This window comes from Pinus tabuliformis, chromosome 4_2, assembly GCF_031772625.1.
Source record: "Pinus tabuliformis cultivar Carrire ecotype Pingquan chromosome 4_2, CPIR1, whole genome shotgun sequence".
NCBI lineage: Eukaryota > Viridiplantae > Streptophyta > Pinopsida > Pinales > Pinaceae > Pinus > Pinus tabuliformis.
This window is the reverse complement of record NC_142304.1, coordinates 310,931,706-310,955,364: the sequence shown is the minus strand read 5'-3', so window position 1 is coordinate 310,955,364 and position 23,659 is coordinate 310,931,706. Positions and strand designations below refer to the sequence as shown.

The 23,659-nt window shown below is 36.6% G+C and overlaps 1 protein-coding gene across 1 annotated transcript in view; it reads left to right on the top strand.

Annotated features, from left to right (window-relative positions):
• Window positions 1-23,345, top strand: part of LOC149169221 (AP-3 complex subunit mu-like) — a 154,869-nt gene extending 131,524 nt beyond the window's left edge. Inside the window, exons 3-6 of the mRNA XM_089428612.1 lie at window positions 3,349-3,596; window positions 20,759-20,968; window positions 21,161-21,368; window positions 22,790-23,345. Coding sequence (XP_089284738.1) covers window positions 3,349-3,596; window positions 20,759-20,968; window positions 21,161-21,368; window positions 22,790-23,035 — 912 coding nt within the window. The 3' untranslated portion in view covers window positions 23,036-23,345. The remainder of the gene's footprint in view (window positions 1-3,348; window positions 3,597-20,758; window positions 20,969-21,160; window positions 21,369-22,789) is intronic.
• Window positions 23,346-23,659: the final 314 nt, after the last annotated feature.

Sequence of the window (23,659 nt, the reverse complement as noted above, 5' to 3'; positions counted from 1 at the left end):
AGATCACCTTCAGATAAACAAAAAATTTAAAATCTTGAATTGCAGAAATGATGCACCTGCAAAGCCTAGTTTCTGGGGCCAGATCTGGCTTCCCACAAAATTTCTTTTTAGACCTGCAACCTGCAATAGCAAAACACGAAACACCCAAAAATAAAATGTGCAAAAAAGGAAACTAAAACCCTAAAAAAAAACAGCTAAATAATTACAGTATTTACAAACTGAAAGCTCTTAAGAAGCCAGATTTATCAATAATCACAGTAATATTATCATAATTTAATTTTAATGTAAAACGCTTCAAAAAACCCTGCATGCATTCATAAAAAATATTTCGAATGATAAGCCCGGGATCAAGAATTGGCTGGGCTCTTTCAGAAAACACAACCTGGGAGTTGGCTGGTTCAGCCGAGAACTTCCCCTAACGCCCGGTAATCTGAAAAAAGGATTTCTTGCACAACTTAAAATCAACCATTAACATAGAATGAGAAAACAATAGTGAAACCCCAATCAAATGGAGATATCTGCCACTATATTTCAGAATCTAAACTATTATTCAAACCCCAAAGATCAGACAAGATACCTGTGCCTAGATCAATCTTCATTAAGCTATCATCAATGGCTGAAAATAAAATTATGCAGAAAAAAATAGAACAATCTTACAGCATTTTCAGAAGAGTAACACCAGCAAGATTTTTAACCCCAAAGTCTTCCTTTATTGCACAAAAAAAAAATGACTACAAGAGAGCTTTCTTTAGCACTAGACTCTAAGATCCAATCTGATCTCAAATGACCCCTAGCACCCTATTTAAAGCAAAAATTCCCAACAGCTAGTTCTAGTGATCCATGTCAAAATGATCTCGACCGTCAATGAGGATCAAGACATCTCTTAATCTCATCCGTCGAATTTTTTAATGCATTAAAAATTGAAATTCTGCATTTATTTACTCAAAAATATTATTATTTTATTATTTTTAGGTTTTTACTTTATTTTATTATTATTTTTTTTATTTTTATTTATTTTTTTAATTTTTTATAAATTTTATTATTTTTTTAATTTTTTTTAATTTTTATTTTTCAGTTATTATTATTTTTTTTTTAATTTTTAATTTATTTTTAAATGGATCCTCGAACTTAGCCTTTGGAAAAATCACCTAGGACCTAGGACTTAGGACTTATGAGGGGATTAAAACATTTTCTAACCCTCAAGACACTTTACATCATGATTTTACAACTTTACATCTCAAGGGGTAGAACCCATTTGACATAGACCCTCATAAACCACCCAGTTCTGCGACACAACTATAATCTAGCAGATTAACACACTAGGATTCTCCTAAGATTCTAATGACAAAATCCATTCCGGCTTTGGGGTTAGGCTGAAGGAAAACTTTGCCGATCATAGATCGGTGAGACAAAAAACCTTCTGGAACGTAGATTATCACTAAAAAATTAGGTCCACCTAGGCAATTTACATACATGACTCAACTCTGCTAAGATTATTTACAATTCAATATGCAGACTGGGTTTACAACATAAATTGATCAAGTCGACGATGACTGTCAAATGGCACGGACATGTCGATCAAGCGCTATCCCTTTTTGCGAAGAAAAGGGGGTGTACTGCTGGGAAGTTGACACGTAGTGGTCAACAGTACTCATTGTTGGATACTTGGGAGCTATCTCATCAGAGCTTAATTGACATATCTTCCTTGGAGCATTTATGGTGCAATGGTTCTTTCTTTGTGGTTGAACGTTGTCAAGTCTTGAATCTTTTCCTATGTTTTATTTTGGTACATGAAGATTAATGGTGGAATGTTGAAGATTAATGGTGGAATGTTCAAGTCTTCTAGAAGTCTTCCAAGATCGATCAATTGAAGGATAGCTTTATGACTTGGAAGGAAGAAGTTTAGGGTTTGTCCTCATTCTTCCTTTGTTGATTTGGTGAGTATTTGATACCATGCTTTGTTCTTCCTTATGGTTCCTTGGCTGAAGTATTAAGTGATTACATCAAGTGATAGTTGTTTTGTGATTGCAAAGGTTGTCTCCAATTAAAGCCCCTTCTTGTAGACCTTGAATTCATTCTTGATCTTAATTGGTTGAGGGATAATATAGTCTTGTGGTTCTAGTCTCAAAACCTTAATTCTTGAAAGAAATAAGCAAATACTTGGAGGGTTTTATACTTGACCTCTCTTTCCATTTGATTCATGTTGATTCCATTGCCAGAGTTGGATTTGGCACTGATCTTTATGTGCTTCCATCACTTATTCAAAAAACCCTAAAAACTGCAAACCTTATTTTACTAAGGCTACTCTCAATGTCACCTTGTGCTTCATTGTGTGGTCTTAGTAGTGCTAGTAGGGATACCCCCTTGAGTCAGAAGAGAGTCACCCTAAAGTGCTGATATAGGTTGCCGAGGTGATAATGGTAACCTTCCTAGAGGTTGCCCCTTGAATTGTGCCTTGTGAACTAGGGGATTCATCATTACATATAATTTGGGTGGTAACACACCCCAAACATGGTGTAAACACTTTTGTAGTAACCCCAAAAGCTAACACAAATAATGATTGGGAAAATTTTCAAGCAAGTTTAGAAACAACTCTTGAAAACTAATAAATTTCCCCTTTTATGAAAGTCCTGCATTTTAGGATGCCTTGCTTTTGCTTTTTTCGGATCAGATTTGTGTGCATAGTTATCTTCATTGTCTATTTAGTATTTTATAATCATGCTACCCAGAAATATGCTTCTTATCCAATTGGATAAGCACTCGTGCAAAAGTATGCCTCTAAAATATCATTTTTCCATATGGTTATCTCCCCATGTCAAATATGAACTCTTTACTAGGAATAGCTCTCCATGCCAAATATGCTATGAGTGCTGAAATTGTCATCCTTGATATTATCCATATGTGAGGTTAATAATAGTCCAGACTCCACACTTTTGTTTTAATTGCTGTGCGGTAGAATTCATGCTTAGCCCAAATCTCTTGTGAAGTTCTGTCCTTGCCAAACTTGTGACTTGACTGCAATTCCCACAACATAGCAAGTTAAACAAAGAATCATAATAACATGTTTTATTTGAATCGAATGTTGAATCTGTTTTCTTGGTGGAGGATACTTGTTTCCTTATGTTGTTTTATAGAAATTGGTTGGCTAAGTTAGTAGAATATTGTTGTCTTGTGAGTTGTGACTTGAGTTTACTGTTATGAGTAGCCTTCATGTTTAAGCTCTTTTATGTTGATTGGGACTAACTTCTAGAGGTGTTTATGTATCTAGGAATTCTCTTTTTGTTTATTTGATATATTGTTTATTTAAGTAATTCTCAATGTAACTATTATTATTCACTGGTTTTCCAGCTTTTGGATGAGATGATGGATAGTGGATTTCCTTTAACTACAGAACCTAATATTTTGAAGGATATGATTGCACCACCAAATATTGTCAGTAGAATGTTAAGTGTTGTGACTGGGGGTTCTTCAAGTGTGAGCAGTACTCTTCCAGGTGCCACTGCATCCAATGTTCCATGGCGCGCAAGTGACCTGAAACACTCAAACAATGAAGTTTATGTTGACCTTGTAGAAGAAATTGATGCCATTATCAACAGGTATTTGTATATCATCTTGCTCGGCTTATTCAAATTTCTAATGTAGTTTTTCCTATCATCTCAAATAATCTGCTGCTTTGTGAATCTTATGGGTTCATATGGTTTGATGTATTAACCTAGAGAATCGGTACTCACTCACCCTAACTAAATCCAGTAAAGAACACTGGTTGTCAAAAAACAATTGCATAAATAGAAACTGAAAGAATATTGCATTGCACTAAAATGGATAATGTTTACATTAAATAAATAAATAAACAAACAAACAAATAAATCTAACTCTAATAATCTATATAAGCATTGTTTGATGTTGTGAGAAGTATTTCAAGCAGATCCTCTTGTTATATGTAAGGAAATTCTCAGAGAAGGATATTACATTGAAGAAGAGTCTTAGTAGTTAACCGTGAAGATGATTTAAATGCATGAACATGGAATAATTTTTCCTGTCCATTGACTTGAATTGTAAGCAAGATTGCTGGAGCACAGAATGGAGTGGGAGTGTTAGGAGTGCCATTTTCCAAAAATCCTTGAGACTAGATTGTCTTGGTCCTTGGAGGAGCACCATTTTCCAAAGATCCTTGGGACTAGAGAGTTGTAGAATATATGGAAAGATGTATATTTGTACATCAATGAAGATAGAAATGACATCCATAGTACATTAATGATTAATCATTTGAGCATCAAACATCTAAAATCTAGATTGTATCAAACAAACGTACAAATTTTTAAGTGATATAATAGAAAGTAGGTGATTAACTTATCGGATGAAATAGGTTATCTAGCAACTGTCAACAATAACATGAGGCAATAGTTATGCTTACGAAATAGGCTATCTTCACACTGAAATTTGAAGACCAAGAGGTCCAAAAAAATGAAATGAGCTAGTTCCCAAACATCTCTCTATAGAAGAAGTGTTCACCAATTGTGAAAGTACGCAGGTTACCAAATCTTTTAGCTGTGGGGTAGCATCATTATGCATGTTCCACAACTCCTTGTCAAGCAATGTTCCACCATCAGTTATATCGAGATCCTTATCATTGGTATCATCCTTCATTCTTTCCCTCTTTTCTGTTCTTTGTTTGTACCTCGATTCTTTAGGGACTGTTACCCACCACCAATGGGTGACACTCATAGGAGAAATTTTTCTGCTAGATTGTCTTCAGCTGGCAACCAACAGTCCCTTGCAGCCCCCATATAACTTGATGTCCCACCATATTTGCCACCTAAGCCAACCATTATGTACCCTTGCCCATTTGTCATGGTCGTACGTTTGAAGGTGGGCCTTCCAACCTCGAAGGTATGGCATTCATTATGTAGTTGGGTGTTTTTGCTTATTTATTATGGACACTTTTGGGCATGGATTAGTGGGGGAATTCGGTGGAAAGAATGGGCTTGGTCTGCGCTCTTGTCCCCTTGTCCAACTTGGCGGTTAACCTTGTATCCTAGTCTGTGGGATCTCCTCTATTAGCTACTAGCTTAGGAGTGGCACTAATTGGCAAACCCCGAATTTGGTTGTGGTTTTGCTTTTCGACATGACATATGTCACTCCCCTGTGCTCATTACAACCACTTTTCACATATTTCTCATCAGGGTCCACATTTGTCCATTGGGTCCACAAGGAGTTAGTCCCCCCCCCCCCTTGTCCACACTTTGGGTTGAGCTTGGAACGATGCCCCGAAGGTTGATGTAGCTAAAAAAAAGAAGTTAAAAGCATAATTTGGCCACTTACAACAGGAATTGTAATATAAAATACAAAAGATGGCCAGGACATAAAAATTTAGCATGTGGGTTGTTAACCCTGCCACCTACACCTACCTACAAGTCAATGAGAAAAGCCTTCAACACCACAAGGTGTGGTTGGTGGCAAGGAACTAAGAGAAAGGGCTATCACACTAAATCCCCTCTCTCTCTGTTTGAGCTATCTACTAGGTTAGCTATGGGGGGTGGTCCCAAATGAAAAGTTAAGTTAAAAGATGTGAGTTTCTAGGAGAGTTGTTAGAGTTAAATAGATTATTTCTTTAAGATTTATAAGCAAAACTGATATGAGCAATAACCATAAATACATAAGATAATCATGAGATACATAAACAACTAGTGCCTTCAAAGTATTGCTCTTTAAGAAATGAAATTGTATTTTGCTTAAAATAAAGTGAAATGCTTTCAAATGGAAAGCCAAAATAACCCTGGAAAACGAAACACTAAATAGTTAATAGAAGATATTATAAATGCTTTCAAGATGAATAAGTCTACAAATCAAAGCATGGAAACTATCTTGCTCAAAAGGATACAAAAAGAACTCAAATGTTAGACCAAGATGATACCATGCAATTAAGTTTGCAACCAAAAATAATAGTACTTGAAAGTGAAATCAACCATTTATGACAATATGCAATTAAACCAAAAGATGATTCAATTTCCAAGTACAAGAAAATTAAACTTGTTGCAAAATTAAAAGAAATTACAATGCTTGCATCCAAAGTGCTTTTTGAAATAAGGTTTGCATGTGAGACTTTAAACCATCAAGATAGCAAAAAATTAAAGAAATTCGCAAACAAAACAAATATGATGGAATGAGTTCTTGGTTTATTTTATTAATTAGTGTTAAGGCAAAGTTACAATTGAACTCTAGTCTTCAGACCTCATCCTTGCCCAAATGTTTGGATCTCACAACGAGGAGTCAATAGAGGTAGAGGGTCCCTAAAAGTCTATTCAACCAACTTAAGTCGGAGGAAAGTTTTAATAAGGGTCGAGGCCTTCCTATACTAAAATGCTTAGATGAAGTGCAAATTTTGTTAATTCCCCAAATTAAACTAATGCTTCAAAGAGAAATAGTTTGCAAAACTTGAGAGCGTATGCATGTAGGAATTTAAATTCAAGATTAGTAAAAATTTGCATGTGGAGTAAAATGTATTGATTTTAAGCATGCACAATATGAAATTAAAAGTTAGAAAGCTAAGAAAAAACTAAAAACAAGATTAGGCCACCCATAAGGATCCCTCATCTAAATGAGGAAGGGGGATGCCATGAGAAAAATCCCAAGCTCCCTCCAATAATTTTTTAATTTTTTATTAGTGCTTAAAGCGGGTAAAAATGCCTCTAAGAGGGCAGCCCACAATACGAGAGAGATCTTTACAAAGATGGGACTCTAACAAAGCTAGACTCTCTCCCCAAAAATATAACAACAACAAACTTGAAGATGGAAAAAACTCTCCAAAAGAGATTCACAAGGCTCAAAAGGCCCACGACCTAGATGAGTTTGCAACTCTCTCCCAAGTGCTTATGGCCTCCCTAGAAATCAGTCTTTGGACAGTGTGAGGGGGTCCTGCATACACACGAGTGAGTAGTTTTCCAAAGCTTCTCCTCAAGCTCCTTGTTGCCCAATGCTCAAGCTTATGGGCTGCAAAACACAAAAAAATACCAATTGTCAGTGTGAAATTAGGAAAAAGAAATCAAAACTAAACTTAGAATTTAATTTACAAAGTACTAGCTCAAGTAATGGGAGTGAACCCCTGTACTTGCCTAGCTTTAGAAATGACTCTTGAATAGGAGATATAACTTTGAAAGAACTGGAACCAAAGAAATATTTTGAATTTTAAACGGATGATCAAGTAGCTATAGACTAAGAAAACTCATTTTTTCTCTTCGTTGGACGGAAAACTTGGAGCGAAAAAATGGCTGAGTCTTAAATCGCTTTGACTTTAGGAGTGAGTTGATCTAATTGAGATTTCTCCCACTTCCAGATGGATTCCTACACACAATACAAAAGATCTTTCCTATACACTTGAACATGTATTAGTTTGCACAAGATTAGAGCAATATAATGAATAAGATAAACCAAACATTCCTCCTAAAATGAATTGGCAAGCTTATCCCTAGAATATTACTCTAAATCAATGATATGTGCAAGATAGCTTGCACACATCAATCCAAACAAAATGGCAAGCATAAACTAATATTAATTCAACATGCAAAAGAAATTAAACACAATATCAGTAGTATGAAAGGACATCACCTCATAATGTCAAGAGAACACCAGCCAAATAGCCCCAAAGTCTTGATTATATTAAGAAAGTATACAAGTACAAAATGACAGAGTTTCCTCATGTCCAATAGCTTATTACATGATACAATATGAGAGCCCATGACTCTATTATATAGAGAGTTGGGAGCAAATCTCAATGAAGAATGACAATGACAAGTGGCATTGGAGCCAATCCCAATGTAGAAGTGATTAAACAAGTGGCATGAGGTGACAATCCCAAAGAGAAATTCGAATTTATTGAATGGAGCTCCAATGCCAACTGTAAAAATCGAATTCTGGCAAGTGGACATTATTTTCTGCTCCCCTTATGTGCCAAATTCAAATTTTATGATAGAATGACAAGTGTATATGGGTGGTAACCCATGTGGGGACAATTTCCCACAAAAATCTCCACTAAATATTCTCCCAAATCCTCCGAAATATGCATTAAATTCACAAATTTGAATTTCCAAGTAAGCAACTTTCTCCTTTAATGCCAAAAATTCAATTTTATTTGAGCACATGTCATTTCCTTGATTTTAGGAATCCACATCACCTTGGGACTTTTAACCCCCCCATAATTTTCCACCATATTTCCACAACATTTAGCATGTGTGGATATTTATTTTTTTCCATTTATTTAATTTATGGCTTAATTAATTGCTAGATTTCACACTAAACGTAGGAAAAGTGGTTTTTGAGAGTTCAAAACACATTTTTAACCCATCAAAGTGTGTCATAGTAGAAAGTTGAGAGTGAGAGGTGCAAATTTCATTATTCATACCCCATACAACTTCTATACACATCACTTATTACATTACAAATACAATTTTATTAGCAATTTCTATAGTGTGGAAAATCTAAAAAATTAAAAAATGACTACTTTAGACCTAACCAAATTCCACGAAATTTTTTGTGTGATCTAATATGGTAATATACATCGACTCTAAACACTAAGATGTGTTAGGAGCTCAACCTTCAAACCGTCACCCCGACTTTGGGGTAAAACGTGAGTGAAAAAACCCAGAAAATTATTTGCCTTTGAAAAAGAAGGGATAATTATTCGCCTTAGCAGTATCCATTCAAAATATCATAAAATGAAATCAAGTACAGAAATGAAGAAATGGAAATTTATTCTAAGAGCATAAATGGCAATTTATTCTTGAAATAAAACTAATTAAAAAAAATGACAAGGGATAAGGTTAGAAATATGATACAAAAAGATGTCCCATGGCATCAGATGTGCTCAATGAAGTTCATGCTGAGAACCTGCTTACTTTTGGGCAGATCCATTGGTGGTTTTTCTGATGTGCCTTGTCCAATTTTGAATATCTTAGGACTTTGATCTATCCCAACACTGTTTTGTACATGGTCATCAGATTTACCAAATCCTTTCCGCTTTTTTATTTTCTTCTTAATAGATTGTGGTGTTGATGTAGACGTTTCTGCCCGATTTTGAAGATGCTCTAATGGAAAATTCGAAGTATTCAAGACTTCTTTGACCTGCCTTTGTCCATTCTGCTTCTCTGCTGACATGGGTGATGGATCAATCTCATAAGTATAAACCTGATTTCCCTTAGTTTCCTTGCTATCCATGTCTCCATAAATTAGCCATTTTTCAATAGAGTAAATGACCTCCTCATAATGAGATGAAGATTGCTTCAGTGGATCGGGAGGTTTATGATTTGTTTCTTTATTCTTTTTCCATTTGTCATTTAACCTAAGTTGGAATTTTTGTACCTGTAATCTTTCCATTTCATCCAACCTATTCTGAAAAGTGACCTGATTAACCTTCATAACACTTATTTCCTTGGCATGATTCGTTTCCATGGTGTTGATTAATTGCACTTGTTTTTCTTCCATGGCGAGCAACCTGTTTTGAATAGAGGTCATCTAATTAGAATGATGTACTTCCATGGCCTTTATTGCTTGTGCATGATTTTCATCCATGGTCTAATGGGTTGAGCTTGGTTGAGTTGCATATCCTTAATCATTCGAGTCAACCCCTTGATGAGATCCTTATCATTCTCATTTTCTTGAGTTTTGATCTTTCTTTCATCTCCATATTTTTCTTCAAAGGCATCAATGATTGATTCTAGAGAATCAAAATTGTTAGCAGGTAAGTCTATGAACCAATCCATAGCATCGCCATCTAATGAAAAGATGAAAAGTCTCATTTTAACGTCCTCATGGTTAATATCATGGCACCATTTGCTCACACAAAGGTGGAAATTCCTAAGGTGAGTTTCAGTACTGATGGCATTGTTACCTAGAAAACTAGGCAACTCTTCAATAGCCTCAATGGCTTCATCTGAAATGAAATTTAGATAGCCTGAAATGTTAGTAAAATCACAAGGGGCGAACAAATCATTCATGATGTCATGCTCGCTTGAACTCGAAAGAGCAAATGGATACCAAAGAGAGGCTTTTGTCCAAGATTAACAAGAAATCTACAAGAAGCAAGCTTCAAGCAGAAATCCTTGCAAAAAATGAAATAAGTGGAGTTGCCACTTGAATAGGAATCTAACTCTAAAATCCGACATGCAAAAACCAAAAGTTAGTCGTATTTCCCAAGTACAAGAAGACTTGTCCCCGACAACGGCGCCAAAAATGTTGACCCGGCCGCCTACACCTACCTACAAGTTAGTGAGAAAAGCCTTCAATTGTATGTGAGACTTTAAACCATCAAGATAGCAAGAAATTTAAGAACTTTGCAAACAAAGAAATTATGATGGAATGAGTTCTTGGTTTATTTGATTTATTAGTGCTAAGGTAAAGTTACAATTGAACTCTAGTCCTTAGACCCCATCTTCGCCCAAATGTTTGGATCTCACAATGAGGAGTCAATAGAGGTAGAGGGTCCTTAAAAGTCTTTTCAACCAACTTAAGTTGGAGGTAAGTTTTAATGAGGCTTAAGGCCTTCCTATACTAAAATGCCTAGATGAAGTGCAAATTGTGTTAATTCCCCAAATTAAACTAATGCAAATGCAAATGCTTCAAAGAGATAGTTTGCAAAACTTGAGAGCGTATGCATGTGGGAATTTAAATACAAGATTAGTAAAAATTTGTATGTGGAGTGAAATGTGTTGATTTTAAGCATGCACAATATGAAATTAAAAGCTAGAAAGCTAAGAAAAAACTAAAAGCAAGATTAGGCCACCCACAAGAATCCCTCCTCTAAATGATGAAGGGGGATGCCATGGGAAAAATCCCAAGCTCCCTCCAACAAATTTTTTATCTTTTATTAGCGCTTAAAGCGGGTAAAAATGTCTCTAAGAGGGCAGCCCACAATACGAGAGAGACGTTTACAAAGATGAGATTCTAACAAAGCTAGACTCTCTCCCCAAAAATATAACAACAACAAACTTGAAGATGGAAAAAACTCTCCAAAAGAGATTCACAAGACTCAAAAAGCCCATGGCCTAAATGAGTTTGCTACTCTCTCCCAAGTGCTTTTGGCCTCCCTAGAAATCAGTCTTTGGATAGCGTGAGGGGGCCCTGGATACACACGAGTGAGTAGTTTTCCAAAGCTTCTCCTCAAGCTCTTTGCTGCCCAATGCTCAAGCCTATGGGCTGCAAAACACAAAAAAAATACCATTTGTCAGCGTGAAATTAGGAAAAAGAAACCAAAACTAAACATAGAATTTAATTTAGAAAGTACTTAGCTCAAGTAATGGGAGTGAACCCCCATACTTGACTAGATTTATAAATGACTCTTGAATAGGAGATATAACTTTGAAAGAACTAGAACCAAAGAAGTATTTTAAATTCTAAATGGATGATCAAGTAGCTATAGACTAAGAAAAATCCCTTTTTCTTTTCGTTGGATGGAAAACTTGGAGCGAAAAAATGGCTGTCTTGAATTGTTGTGACTCTATGAGTGAGTTGATCTAATTGAGATTTCTCCTACTTCTTGATGGATTTATATACACAATACAAAAGATCTTTCCTACACACTTGAACACATATTAGTTTACACAAGATTAGAGCAATATAATGAATAAGATAAACCAAGCATTCCTCCTAAAATGATTTGGCAAACTTATCCCTAGAATACTATTCTAAATTAATGATATGTGCAAGATAACTTGCACACATCAATCCAAGCAAGATGGCAAGCATAAACTAATATTAATTCAACATGCAAAAGAAATTAAACACAATAGCAGTAGTATGAAAAAACATCACCTCATAACACCAAGAGAACACCAGCCAGATAGCCCAAAGTCTTGATTATATTAAGAAAGTATGCAAGTACAAAATGATAGAGTCTCCTCAAGCCCAATAGCGTATTACATGATACAATATGAGAGCCCATGGCTCTATTATATAGAGAGTTGGGAGCAAATCCCAATCAAGAATGATAATGACAAATGGCATTGGAGTTAATTCCAATGTAGAAGTGTTTAAACAAGTGGTATGAGGTGACAATCCCAAAGAGAAATCTGAGTTTGTTGAATGGAGCTCCAATGCCAAGTGTAAAAATCGAATTCTAGCAAGTGGACATCATTTTCTTCTTCCCTTATGTGCCAAATTCGAATTTTATGATAGAATGACAATTGTATATGGGTGGTAACCCATGTGGGGACAATTTCTCACAAAAAATCTCCACCAAATATTCTCCCAAATTCTCCCCCATAATTTTTCACCTCATTTCCACAACATTTAGCATGTGTAGATATTTATTTTTATCTATTTATTTAATTTTTGGCTTAATTAATTGTCAAATTTGCCAATAAACCTAGGAAAAGTGGGTTTTGAGGGTTCAAAACACATTTTTAACCCATCAAAGTGTCAATAGAAAATTTAAGGTGAGAGGTGCAAATTTCATTACGCCCCATACAACTTCTATAGACATCACTTATTACATTACAAATACAATTTTATTAGCAATTTCCGCAGTGCGGAAAATTTAAAAAATTTTAAAATGACTACTTAGACCTAACCAAATTCCACAATTTTTTTTGTGTGATCTAGTATGGTAATATACATTGACTCTAGACACTAAGATGTTTTAGGGGCTCAACCTTCAAATCGTCACCCTGGCTTTGGGGTAAAATGTGAGTGAAAAACTCAGAAAATTATCCACCTCTGAAAAAGAAGGGATAATTAACCAGATAAAAAAATACTCCAAGGTGTACTCGTTTGCTAATTGAGTTCCAACATCCTAGGCCTGTTACAGACACAAAAACTCATCATTACTAGTATCACTTATTACAATTTCCTGCAAGGTGTGGAATCTTGGTACAAGAAATATGATGAGAACATAGAAGTAGAGTTAAAAAACTCTGTTGACTGATGATATCTGATGGCACAAATGTCCTCTGGATCATCCTTGGGCATGGAGTCTTCATATAATCATCAGGTACCACTCTAGTGGTCAACATGGTCAAAAGCCAAGCATGAGCTCTACCTCCATTATGTTCATCACCCTAGTTCCTAGGGCCCCTATATGAGCCCCTTGCATCATAAAGGAACCCATGATTGTCGCAACCCCTGGTGGGCGATGAGCTGCCCAACCTTAAGGGGGTATTCACTGCTATATCATTCACATCATGCTCTCATTCCTTGGAGCCTCGAGTAGTTTTTAAAAAAATCAATAAAAGGCAAAAGGCATATGAAGAAGGGTGGAAAAACAAAGGTTGGGGTAACTCTTGTACCACGATTGCAACCTCCTACATCTATACACACAAATGTGCGCTTCTCTCATCATAGCTACCCTTGTACTATGGCATGTGGCTTGGATTCTTCTCCTGATGCCCCACTCTGTTCCATCATTATATCACATGACACCTGCGATATGACGGATGTACCATGCACCTATCACTCCCCTAGGGGTTGAAACCACCTAATAGGGTTCTTTATTAACCTCCTTCTTGAACTTGGAGACACCTTTACACTCTAAAAGCCCATTATGGAAGGGCATGCCACTATAGAGTGTGGAAATTTCCAAGTCTGAAACATCATAAATCCCTACTGCATTATCTGGTTTATTATCTCCTACTTGTTCTTTCCATTAACAAGTTATTTATTAATATAAATACTGAAATAAACACACATGTAGCCTTCACACATATACAGATCAACAACTGAAATAAACTGAGACAACCCAAGGGACACCGTTATATTTGGACAATCGTCCCCGGAAAAACCCAATGAGGGAAAACCGATGCAACGGATATGAGGGTTTTATTATTATGTAGTTTTTTTAATACAACTAGGGTGCTAGAAATGGCTCACCCTACAGAGATTTTCCTTGGTATAAGTAACTTTCTCCAGAGATGGATATTCCAACTAATCAGCAATCAGATGATTGGTCCCATAGCAACTTCAGTTGTTCCTTAGCTGGACAGCGAAAGATGCTCCAAGCTACGCTCTAGAACTGAGTCACCCTCCAGGGACTGCGTCACCCTCTACGTCTTTGCGTCTGCCTCTCAGCTCTTAGCCTGCCCCATGAAAACACCACAATGCAGTTCTTTCTGCCTAGCATCAGCTCTACTAGCCTCTGTGTCTACCTGCGTCAGCTTCTCGGCCTCCTGCGTCCTCAGCGCTGGCCCTCCAAGCCTTTGCGTCAGCTCTGGCTGCCTCTGCGTTAGCCCAGACTGCCTCTACGTTGTCTCTCTGACACTCTCTCTGCCTCTCTGCTATGTATTCTCGGTCTTCTGCCGAACTGCCCCTTGCCGTAACATATCATTAACTCGATTTCTCAGCAAACCCTGCCCCAGAAAATCAAATTCGTTGATCAACTTGGTGTGTCTCTAATTGACCCTCAAGCCTCCTCTTATACTTTTCCTGTTGATGATTCAATGGCCGAGATTAAGTCCCTAATCAACGGCTAAGATTAGATCTGCCTTTATCCTCGTCTCTTAGAACTTTCTCATCCATTTTATATTAATACACATTAATATTTTAATTTTCCTAAGTTTAGACTTAGGAATTCCATTAAAAATATTAATTATTTTAATATCTCTTCATTTGGGTGGAATTTCTCCAAACGATTTCTGGGTTTTGGAGAACTCATGTGCCTTAGCTTCTCCACCAATTTGCATGGCTAGAGCACATCCGATGCTACCAAAAATCAACATGAAGTGTCCACTTGGTTCCATGATTTGTAACCTCATTTGCTCAATTGCACTAATGAATTGTTGTACTGTAAGGTGAGGAGACACATTGGATCTTATACAGAATTGCAGGTGGGTCTTCACCTTGGGGTTTGGTCTCTCTATACAGGGTCCATGCCCTCCAGAGAATCATATTGGCATTTGTAGGGTGTGCGTTGAGGCCATGGGTCTCCACTATAGTAGAGAGCAGATATCCATGCCATGGGATCCTTCAACACCATTCATTTCTCGCTTGTGTCTGACTTATTTGATGATGATGATGCACCTAGGTCCTGGACCACCTTGCCCAACCAGCTACACACTTGCACCACACACTTGGCAGTTGATCTAGAGCCTAAATGGGGTTTTGTCTCACCATGGGAGACAAGGAAAGGCTTTCATCATTGTTCCAGCCTTTGAAAATGGGATACATGCTTGTTCGATTCAGTTGGAGACCCATGAGGATGCTTTTGTGCCCCCACAACCACTTGGGAGCACCATAGGTCATTTTCTTGGAGATCAAGGGGCCACCCCCTTCACAACTGTTATTGGAGCCATCCTATACATGAGGAATTTCACTAATCCTTCCAACAACCCTCCTAGCTATTGTATTGTGATTTCAACCCTCTTGAGAGAATTATTTTCCATATTATAGAGCTATTTGGTGGGCTTGTCACCAAAAGGATGCTATTTTGCACATTATTTTTATTATAGGGCTATTATTAGGCATAATTATGCCATTCGAATCCCTTGGAGGATCATATAAATATAAGAGAGGATCATTTGATCTCTCATCATCACTTGGATTTAGGATATATCTTTCTAAAGATTTCGCACCTACAATTTGTGGAATGATTTGGACTATGTTGCACGGGTTCCAGCACCCGAGGGTGGGGTTCTCGAATCCGTCCCGGGTTCCCGCACCTAAGTACTGGATTCGGGTACGGGTTCTTCCCTGAAGAACCGAGAAGAACCGGGTTCTTACATGAAGAACTGGGTTCTTCAAAAAAAAATGGGTTCTTTTCCTTTAATGGGTTCTTGGGTTCTTCGGGTTCTTCGGGTTGGATTCTTTGGGTTCTTCAGGTTCTTCGGGGGGTTCTTCATAAAAAAAACTATATTTTGAAAATACATACTAGGATATGCCATGCATGAATGACATGTTTATGCTACTTATAACTTTATAAGTTATTTCAAAAATTCAAACATAAAATAAGAATTTACATGTAACATTGTAAGATACTAAGATGTCTAATGCCAAAGCAGCGAGTCCAACATTTACTTAAGTAAATGCTAGACTCAACTATTTTGGTGAAACTTGGGACAGATTTTGTCACACACAGCTGACTGAGATACACTAGCCAAGTTTCCTGCAAAATCAGGAGTACACTCAAAAATCCTAAAGTATTTTGAGTTCTCAAAGGCTCAACATTTTAAACTTTATTTTATTGGGCTGCCTTGTGTGTTTGGTGGGACAGCAGTGAAATATATGTTGCCAGCAGCCATAATTTATACTTTAATGTAGCCACAAGCCTGAAAAAAAAAACCACAAAATTTATATGTAATGATTCAAAATATATATAGTATAAAAAAAGCTCTTGATCTGGAAACTTCTAAAAATTGTGTCCCCCACTCTGGTTCCCACTTCCAAGCAGCCTCGGTTCTTATACCTATTAGTTCTTTTTTAATAAAAAGGGATGCAATAATATTGGAGGTCAAATAACTTGTATTTTCCAGTTTTTTGGTCTTTGAGGAAGCCATTGTTCCTTAGGCTTTAGATATTTAGTATTTTTATTTTAGTATTCTAAAATTTCCTAGTTCATGTTTGAAGATGCCTTAAGGCAAATTTTGAATGTAGTATGACAATGGACATATATCATGATTCATGATTCTTATTAATATGTAAATAATGAACGGTTTTTTGGTGATAAATTTTGAAATTTCAATGTCAATGTTGAATGTTCAATGATGTGCATGTTTAAATGATTAAAGTTTTCTTGTTTAAAGTTGAAAAAATATACAAATTCAAATTTCATATATATTATTAATTATAATTTATAAATTTATAATTTATAAAATATAATTATTAAAATTTAATATTATTATAGTACCCGACGAATCCACGCACCTTGTTTCCAAAAATGCCGTCCCCATCCCCGTCCCCGTCCCCGTCCCCGAACCCACGTTTCCTGGCAACATAGGATTTGGATGATTAAATGCATTTTGATGTGTGGAATATTTTCGCTATCTCTCTTGGAGCTTCTATTTGACAAGTTTATGGATGGATATATTCTTTTTGTCACATAAGTGCTCTTTTCATGCAAATTTCATGATGTTTCATGTTTAATGTATGGAATGCTATGTCATTATTTTACTTGTTCCCTAAAAATTAATGTGAATTTATGAAACACTTGTAATTTTGGCTCGTTGCATATGTTATTCATCTTGGAAAGAAGAACGAATTTTCCTAGGGGTAGTTTGTCCACCTTTTACCTTGAAACTCCATCAAATATTGCATATCGAAGTATAAAAGTCTAAAGTTGTTGTGAAGTTGCATCCATGAAGAGCGTAGCTGCTTCTTTAGGCCTCCTTGAAGAATGAGGTTCCTAAATCTTAATCATTTTGACTTCAATCTTCCCAATAGCCAGGCACTGGTCCTAGATCCTTGGTGATCACGTTAACTTAACGAAATATTTTTCTTTCACCTCTTTTCTTCCAATTTCCTTCATCCCTTAAGGATAAGGAGATTTTCTAGGGCTTGGAGCGAAATTTTAGGGAGGAGGAATTTTAGGATTATGTCCTGATGAGTTTCTTTATTTATGTCTCCTCTAGGCATCCTCCAGTTTTGAACGAATTCTGATGGTGGAATTTCAAATAAATTGATGCCCTAGCTATCACACCAAGAAGGAACTGTTGACGCTGCTTTGATTTGGGGATTTCTTGAAGGTTTGGCCTTTGTATTTCATCATTCGAAACCTTTTCTCTTAACTATAGGTGATCATTGGATGAGCCTTTACCACAATATATCTCTTAAGGTCTCTTATAGTATTTCTCTCAAGGGTTTTTTCATGGAAAGTCACCCTAACTTCTCCCAAAGCTCACACTTTAATTGAATCTTTCCATTGAATGAGCCATCCTTGCCTGACTTTGAACCCTAGTATAAACACATCTTTCACAAGTGAGGGATTTTGGAAGTTTTGATCTTAGGAATTCATCATTTTTTAATATTCCTAACCCCGAGGTCATCCTTCGTAGGTCTTTCTTGGGGAGCCTTTCAACTTTTCTTGAGGTATTTGAACCATTAATTGAGCCTCTCCTTTGAATGGACATAGGAAATCACGTTATACCTTGCCATTGATCCTATCATTGAAGTGATTTCCTCCATACCGAGACTCCTCCCATCTGTGAAAGTTCGTAAAGAGCAGGGGACATCGACTGAGGTGACAGTGAGTCCTTGTCCCATTGTTGCCATTTGATCTAGTAGTTTTCTGTTAGGTACTCTTCCTAGGGCCCCTGCTAGATTGAGCGGCAATTGGGATGTCCATAGACACCACTAAATTTTGATGACTAATTGAAGCCTTGAAATATTGTAGAAAAAACTTAACATGCTTGATCAATGATTTTGGTTCGGGTGAAGGGTACATTTTTTGCTAAGGCCATGACAAAGGAGTTCAACAATCATACATATAGGGCTTGGTGCTCTTGATTAAATGCCAATCATATACCCTCATACATGATAAAATCCAATGAAAATGTCTCAATCCCATGAATCTTGAAATCTTGATAAGGTTGCTGAATTTTGAATGGGATTTGAAATTCTACTTTCTCCATACAAAGTTTGATGAGATTGAAACGACTCTAAAACATCTTGAACAACTAATGTTAATGTTAAAAATTTAAGTTAAAGGATGAAAAGGAAAGATAAAAGAAATGCCAAATTTTGCTTTAGGAATTTAGCATTACCATTAGGGAGAACCTAGGGAGCAACTAGGGAGTGTCCAAGGAGCATGGCCAAAGCATGGGGGGAGCGCAATTCAAAACTTTGTGATCATCCTTGGAAACACCATGCTCCCGAATTGACAAGGAGCATGCCCAAAATGTCAAGAGTGCACTCCTAGGGGTGCTCCCTGAGTGCACTAGCTCAGAGTATGTTTTCAAGGCTGGAGCGTGGTGGGGAGATGAGTATGGCAATTTTGGTCGTGAGACATGGAAGATGGGGGCCATGCTTACTAGAAACTCTAATGGAAAAATTATTGTGCACTAGACTTGGAGATGATTTTACAATAGGGTATACTGAATTAGCATAACTGTAGCATTGAGTTGGGCATGGCATGCATATCTCGAGCATGGATTGCATTGATGTGATGATCATTCGAGTGTAGAATATTTTTGGTACAAGAGCTGACTTGGCACAATGGAGGTGACTTGGAGAAGATTGATGCCATGGCACAATTTGATGACATGGGTTAGATCATTGGCAGAGATTTGACTTCGTCAAATTTGATCCTTGACCTAGTTAGCTTTAATCATTGGGTAGTTGGGTGCCTACCTTATTTTTGTACAGTGTGTGGTAGACCTGGCTGACTTTGATCCTTGGTATATATGTATCTATGTATACAAGTGTAAGTGGATTTGTTTGTACGTCAAAGTGTTGCAAATTGTATTGTTCTGTAATTTTTTAGTGTGAGCCATTGGAGTGGCACCATTTCTTTTGTGGGTTAGATAGTTGTGCAACATACTTGGAGAGCCATTCATACAATTGTGTTGTGTTATGCGTTGTGGTGCACATGCGTCTTATTTAACAAAGCATTGACTTTTGTACAGGACTGTTTTATTTTTGCTATCATAAATTTTGCAGGCTGTAAATTGCCCTTATTATAGCCCCTAATTTATAGCAGCAATCTAAAATTTAAGATAGCATGTGTTTAGAATCTATTTGAGCATCTCCAAGTCTCTCTTGGCCCTCTAAGATTAGCCATGGGTTCTTTGAACTCGCTACCTCATCTCACCCAGAGCCCTACCTTATTGAATATTATCCTAGGGTATCATTTAGCAGAATCCTTAGCAGGTATTTAGCCTGAGAATTCTTGGGTTACTTAATCTTCGAGATCTATTGGGGAAGCCTTCCTTGTGGGGATAACATCCATCGATAGAACAGGAGGGGAGCATCTACTAAGGTGACAATGGTGGCTGGTCTCATTGTTGCCCTTGATCTAGAATATTCTTAGTGAGGTTTTGCACTAAGGTGCTAGATTTTGCAGTAACAGTGACAGCACCTCAAAAGTATTTCCATTGAAACACTGTATATTAAAATGTGTGGAGATGTCCCCTCTAGCTCCAATGCCCTTGCTTCGCGCATGTGCTAGTGGTAATGGGTATATTTACTAGATTGTAAGAGAGTTCAACATCAGTAAGGTTGGATTTTGTAAATTATTTTCCAGAGCTTCGGGTGGATTTCTAGCAGCTACTGATTTTCATTCATAGGAGTTTCATGCAACTTTTATTCTCTCCTGATCATGAAGAATAATGTGTTACTTGCAAAGGTGCATGATTCCATTGCCGCCATTTTCCTTTTTGTTTTTCTTGATTGTCTATTAATGGATTAATACTTTATGTTGTAACATTTGAAATTGTCAGTCAGTTGTAACAACAGTTTTGTTTTATTCATTAACTTTTAAGTAACAAGTATGCAAGCAACTTGAGTATTTGTAGTTTCTTAAAAATCATTGTGTTCAACTGCATATATACTCTTCTTAACCTGTAGATAATATCTGCATGGTTGGATCCAAATATACAATTACAGGGAAGTAGACAGGATAGTAGACGGATCATGGAACTTTCTGTTGATACAAAAAGTAACTATATATTACTCTGTTTTGATCCTTATGTTAACTCATTTTTATAGCTATTTCTATTTGCCTTGATGGACAAGTTCAAAACATTGCTTGAAATATCTTAATCAAGAGTACCTTCCATAGCACGTAATCTTCTTTTTCAAATGTACTTTGATTTTTAACGTCAATCTATATTTGTTTATGTTGCTTCAGGGATGGATTTCTTGTGAAGTGTGAAGTTTATGGTGAAGTACAAGTGATTTCCCGACTCTCTGGCATACCAGATTTAACACTTTCATTTGCCAATCCTTCTATTATTAATGATGTAAGATTTCACCCATGTGTTCGTTTTCGACCATGGGAAACTCGCCAAGTTTTATCATTTGTGCCACCTGATGGGGAGTTCAAACTCATGAGTTACAGGTTTGTTGAGGTGTTGAAGGGTTTGGAATGAAGCTTGAAGGCCTGTACATTTGAATAGCATATACCATTGTTTTAGTTGCGAGTTCTGTTTTATATGTAGCACTAGGTTGATTAGAAACTTTTGACTTCATTTGAGAAATTAAGAAGAAACTATTGGTGCTAGACAGTAACTTTTGGTGTTCATTCATTTAGGGTAAAGAAGCTGAAAAATACACCAATATATGTAAGGCCACAACTAACTTCAGATGCTGGACTCTGCCGGGTTAACATATTAGTTGGGATGCGCAATGACCCTGGAAAGCCTATTGATTCAATAGCCTTACAATTTTCCTTGCCACCATCAGTTGTTTCATCAGATTTGACGGCAAACCATGGAAGCTTCAATGTTCTTACAAACAAGGTTTGTTTTCAAGTTTATTGGTATTAGCTTTATAAATTTATGAAGGTGCTATGCTATTAACTCATAATTTGTTTGTTTTACATAACACGGTTTGCTGTCATTGGCAAACAACATATAAACCGTTAGTCAGTATGGGAAAATGAAGGCAAGCTTTACCTACCATGCCATGGTTGAGAGCCATCCAAGAAGAAATGCGTGACTTAAAAGGCAGCTCAACCTTTCCAAATGGACTTGCATATTTTAAACTTATCTGTCCTCAATATCCTGCAAAATCCGCCTTCAATTGACTCTGGGTTATTTGAATTGTATCCCAGTTTTCTCCTGCAATTTCTTTATATTATAGCATAAGAAGGGCTTTTCACAGCTCCAGCACTAAACTGTGTACATGGGGACCTGTAATTGCAAGCCCAATTTTTTTAGTTTTTATTTTATTTATTTATTTTCAAATTATCTCTTTTGTTTTACCAATAAAAATCTTGCAGGGAAACCGAAGGGATGCCTCCCCACATTTGTGAATGGCATCCCTAGTAACCCATCAGTGTAGACTAGGGCACGTAATCTAGGGGGATTTGAACTGAGCACCTGCTGTCATGGAACTAGCCAAATGCCCAACAACATTGGCAACAACTGGTTGAGCTAATCCCTGGGGATTGAGTTTGGAATTATGTACATAGTTCCATGAAAATATTCTTGTCTTCATCTAGAAGACTGAGCATGGATGATTTCTCTCCATTATAACTTCCATAGGTGTGACGATCCCATAGATCACCCCAATAAATCTCAGTCTCTCATGATTCAACCATAGATTGCCCCAATAAATCTCTTACATGATTCAATATTTATTTTTTATGTTGCTATCCATTTCAAATCCTCTGGGGTTTTTCCCTGTAGAATGGTTGATGACATTGGTCTACCTTTCAACTTGTAGCCCCCTGTAGATTTGTTTCCAACGCATATAGGAGGGGATGCAATTGCAACTCCCATAACTTTTCTTAGTCCATGAAACATATAGATTGGGCGTTTAAGTCAGGAATTTGTGTTCATAGCCACTACCTTTTACTAGTATTTTTTTAAAGACATTCGTTTGAACTTATTTTAGCTCAAGTATAAAGGACAGTCAAAATCAAGGAATTGGTTGTGCCAATTGTTGATGTGGAATCATCCACTCAATATTGTTAGTCTGCTTTTGGCATCTTGACATTTGGATAAGTGTTACAATCATTATTTCTCATTTTCCATTTGCATAATGATGGTTATAATGTTTAATCTCTTAAAATGTAGGAATTTATGGTTTTCATTTTGTATGTTCCTTGTTTAACAATTTACGGAAATATTTGTGTCGAGAATGATTCATATCAATCTGACTCGAGTTTCTTTATTAACAACTGAGTTTAAGGCATTCAAGATTATGTGCTGTACAGGCTTGCACCTGGTCAATAGGTCGAATTCCAAAAGACAAAACCCCATGTTTAACAGGGACTCTTCGGCTAGAAAGTGGTGTGGATTGCTTGCGTGAATTTCCCACTCTCCTTGTTGGGTTCAAGATCATGGGAATTGGTCTATCAGGCTTGAAAATAGATAAATTGGACCTCCAAAATGTGGTCTATCGTCCATATAAAGGATTTCGTGCTGTAACCCGAGCGGGAAACTATGAAATAAGGACGTGAAGATGGATTTGACAATGCAATTTAGTTGATGACCAGGTTGCTTCGGCATCCCACTCTGCCTTGAGCGTAACAGATTGAGAATTAAAATCCCGTAAGAGGTAAATTGGAATTTTTTTCTTTTTTCTTTACAAGGTTATCCCTATTTGTAGGCTCTAATATCAGTAGGTTTGCAACTTGAAAATAACTGTGCTTCCTAGTAATTATTGGATGATTATCCTCTTCTACAAAGCTATATAGAATGCCATATCATGGCACTAAACATTACTTTATTGTCTCAAGAACAATTTGAAAATACAATTCGGTTGTTTCACATGGTAGATTGTGAACTTTGGGGGAGGAACATTTGTAATTTGCAGAAAGTCTCTTGTTTATTCAGCAGGTGATTGATATTTAATAAATGATTACAGTACTGGATTGGTGGTAATTATGAATTATAAGTGCTTTGTTTATGTGAAATATATCTTTGCAAAACCACGTCTTTACTTTACTATTTCACTTATTCTCTTATAGACACTGACAGCAAAAAGTATCTCCCTGAAAAGGACAATATTTGCTTGTTTATATCCTGTATGTAGATTATTCTCAGTGTAATTGATACACTATAGTTGATAATCCTATTTACAA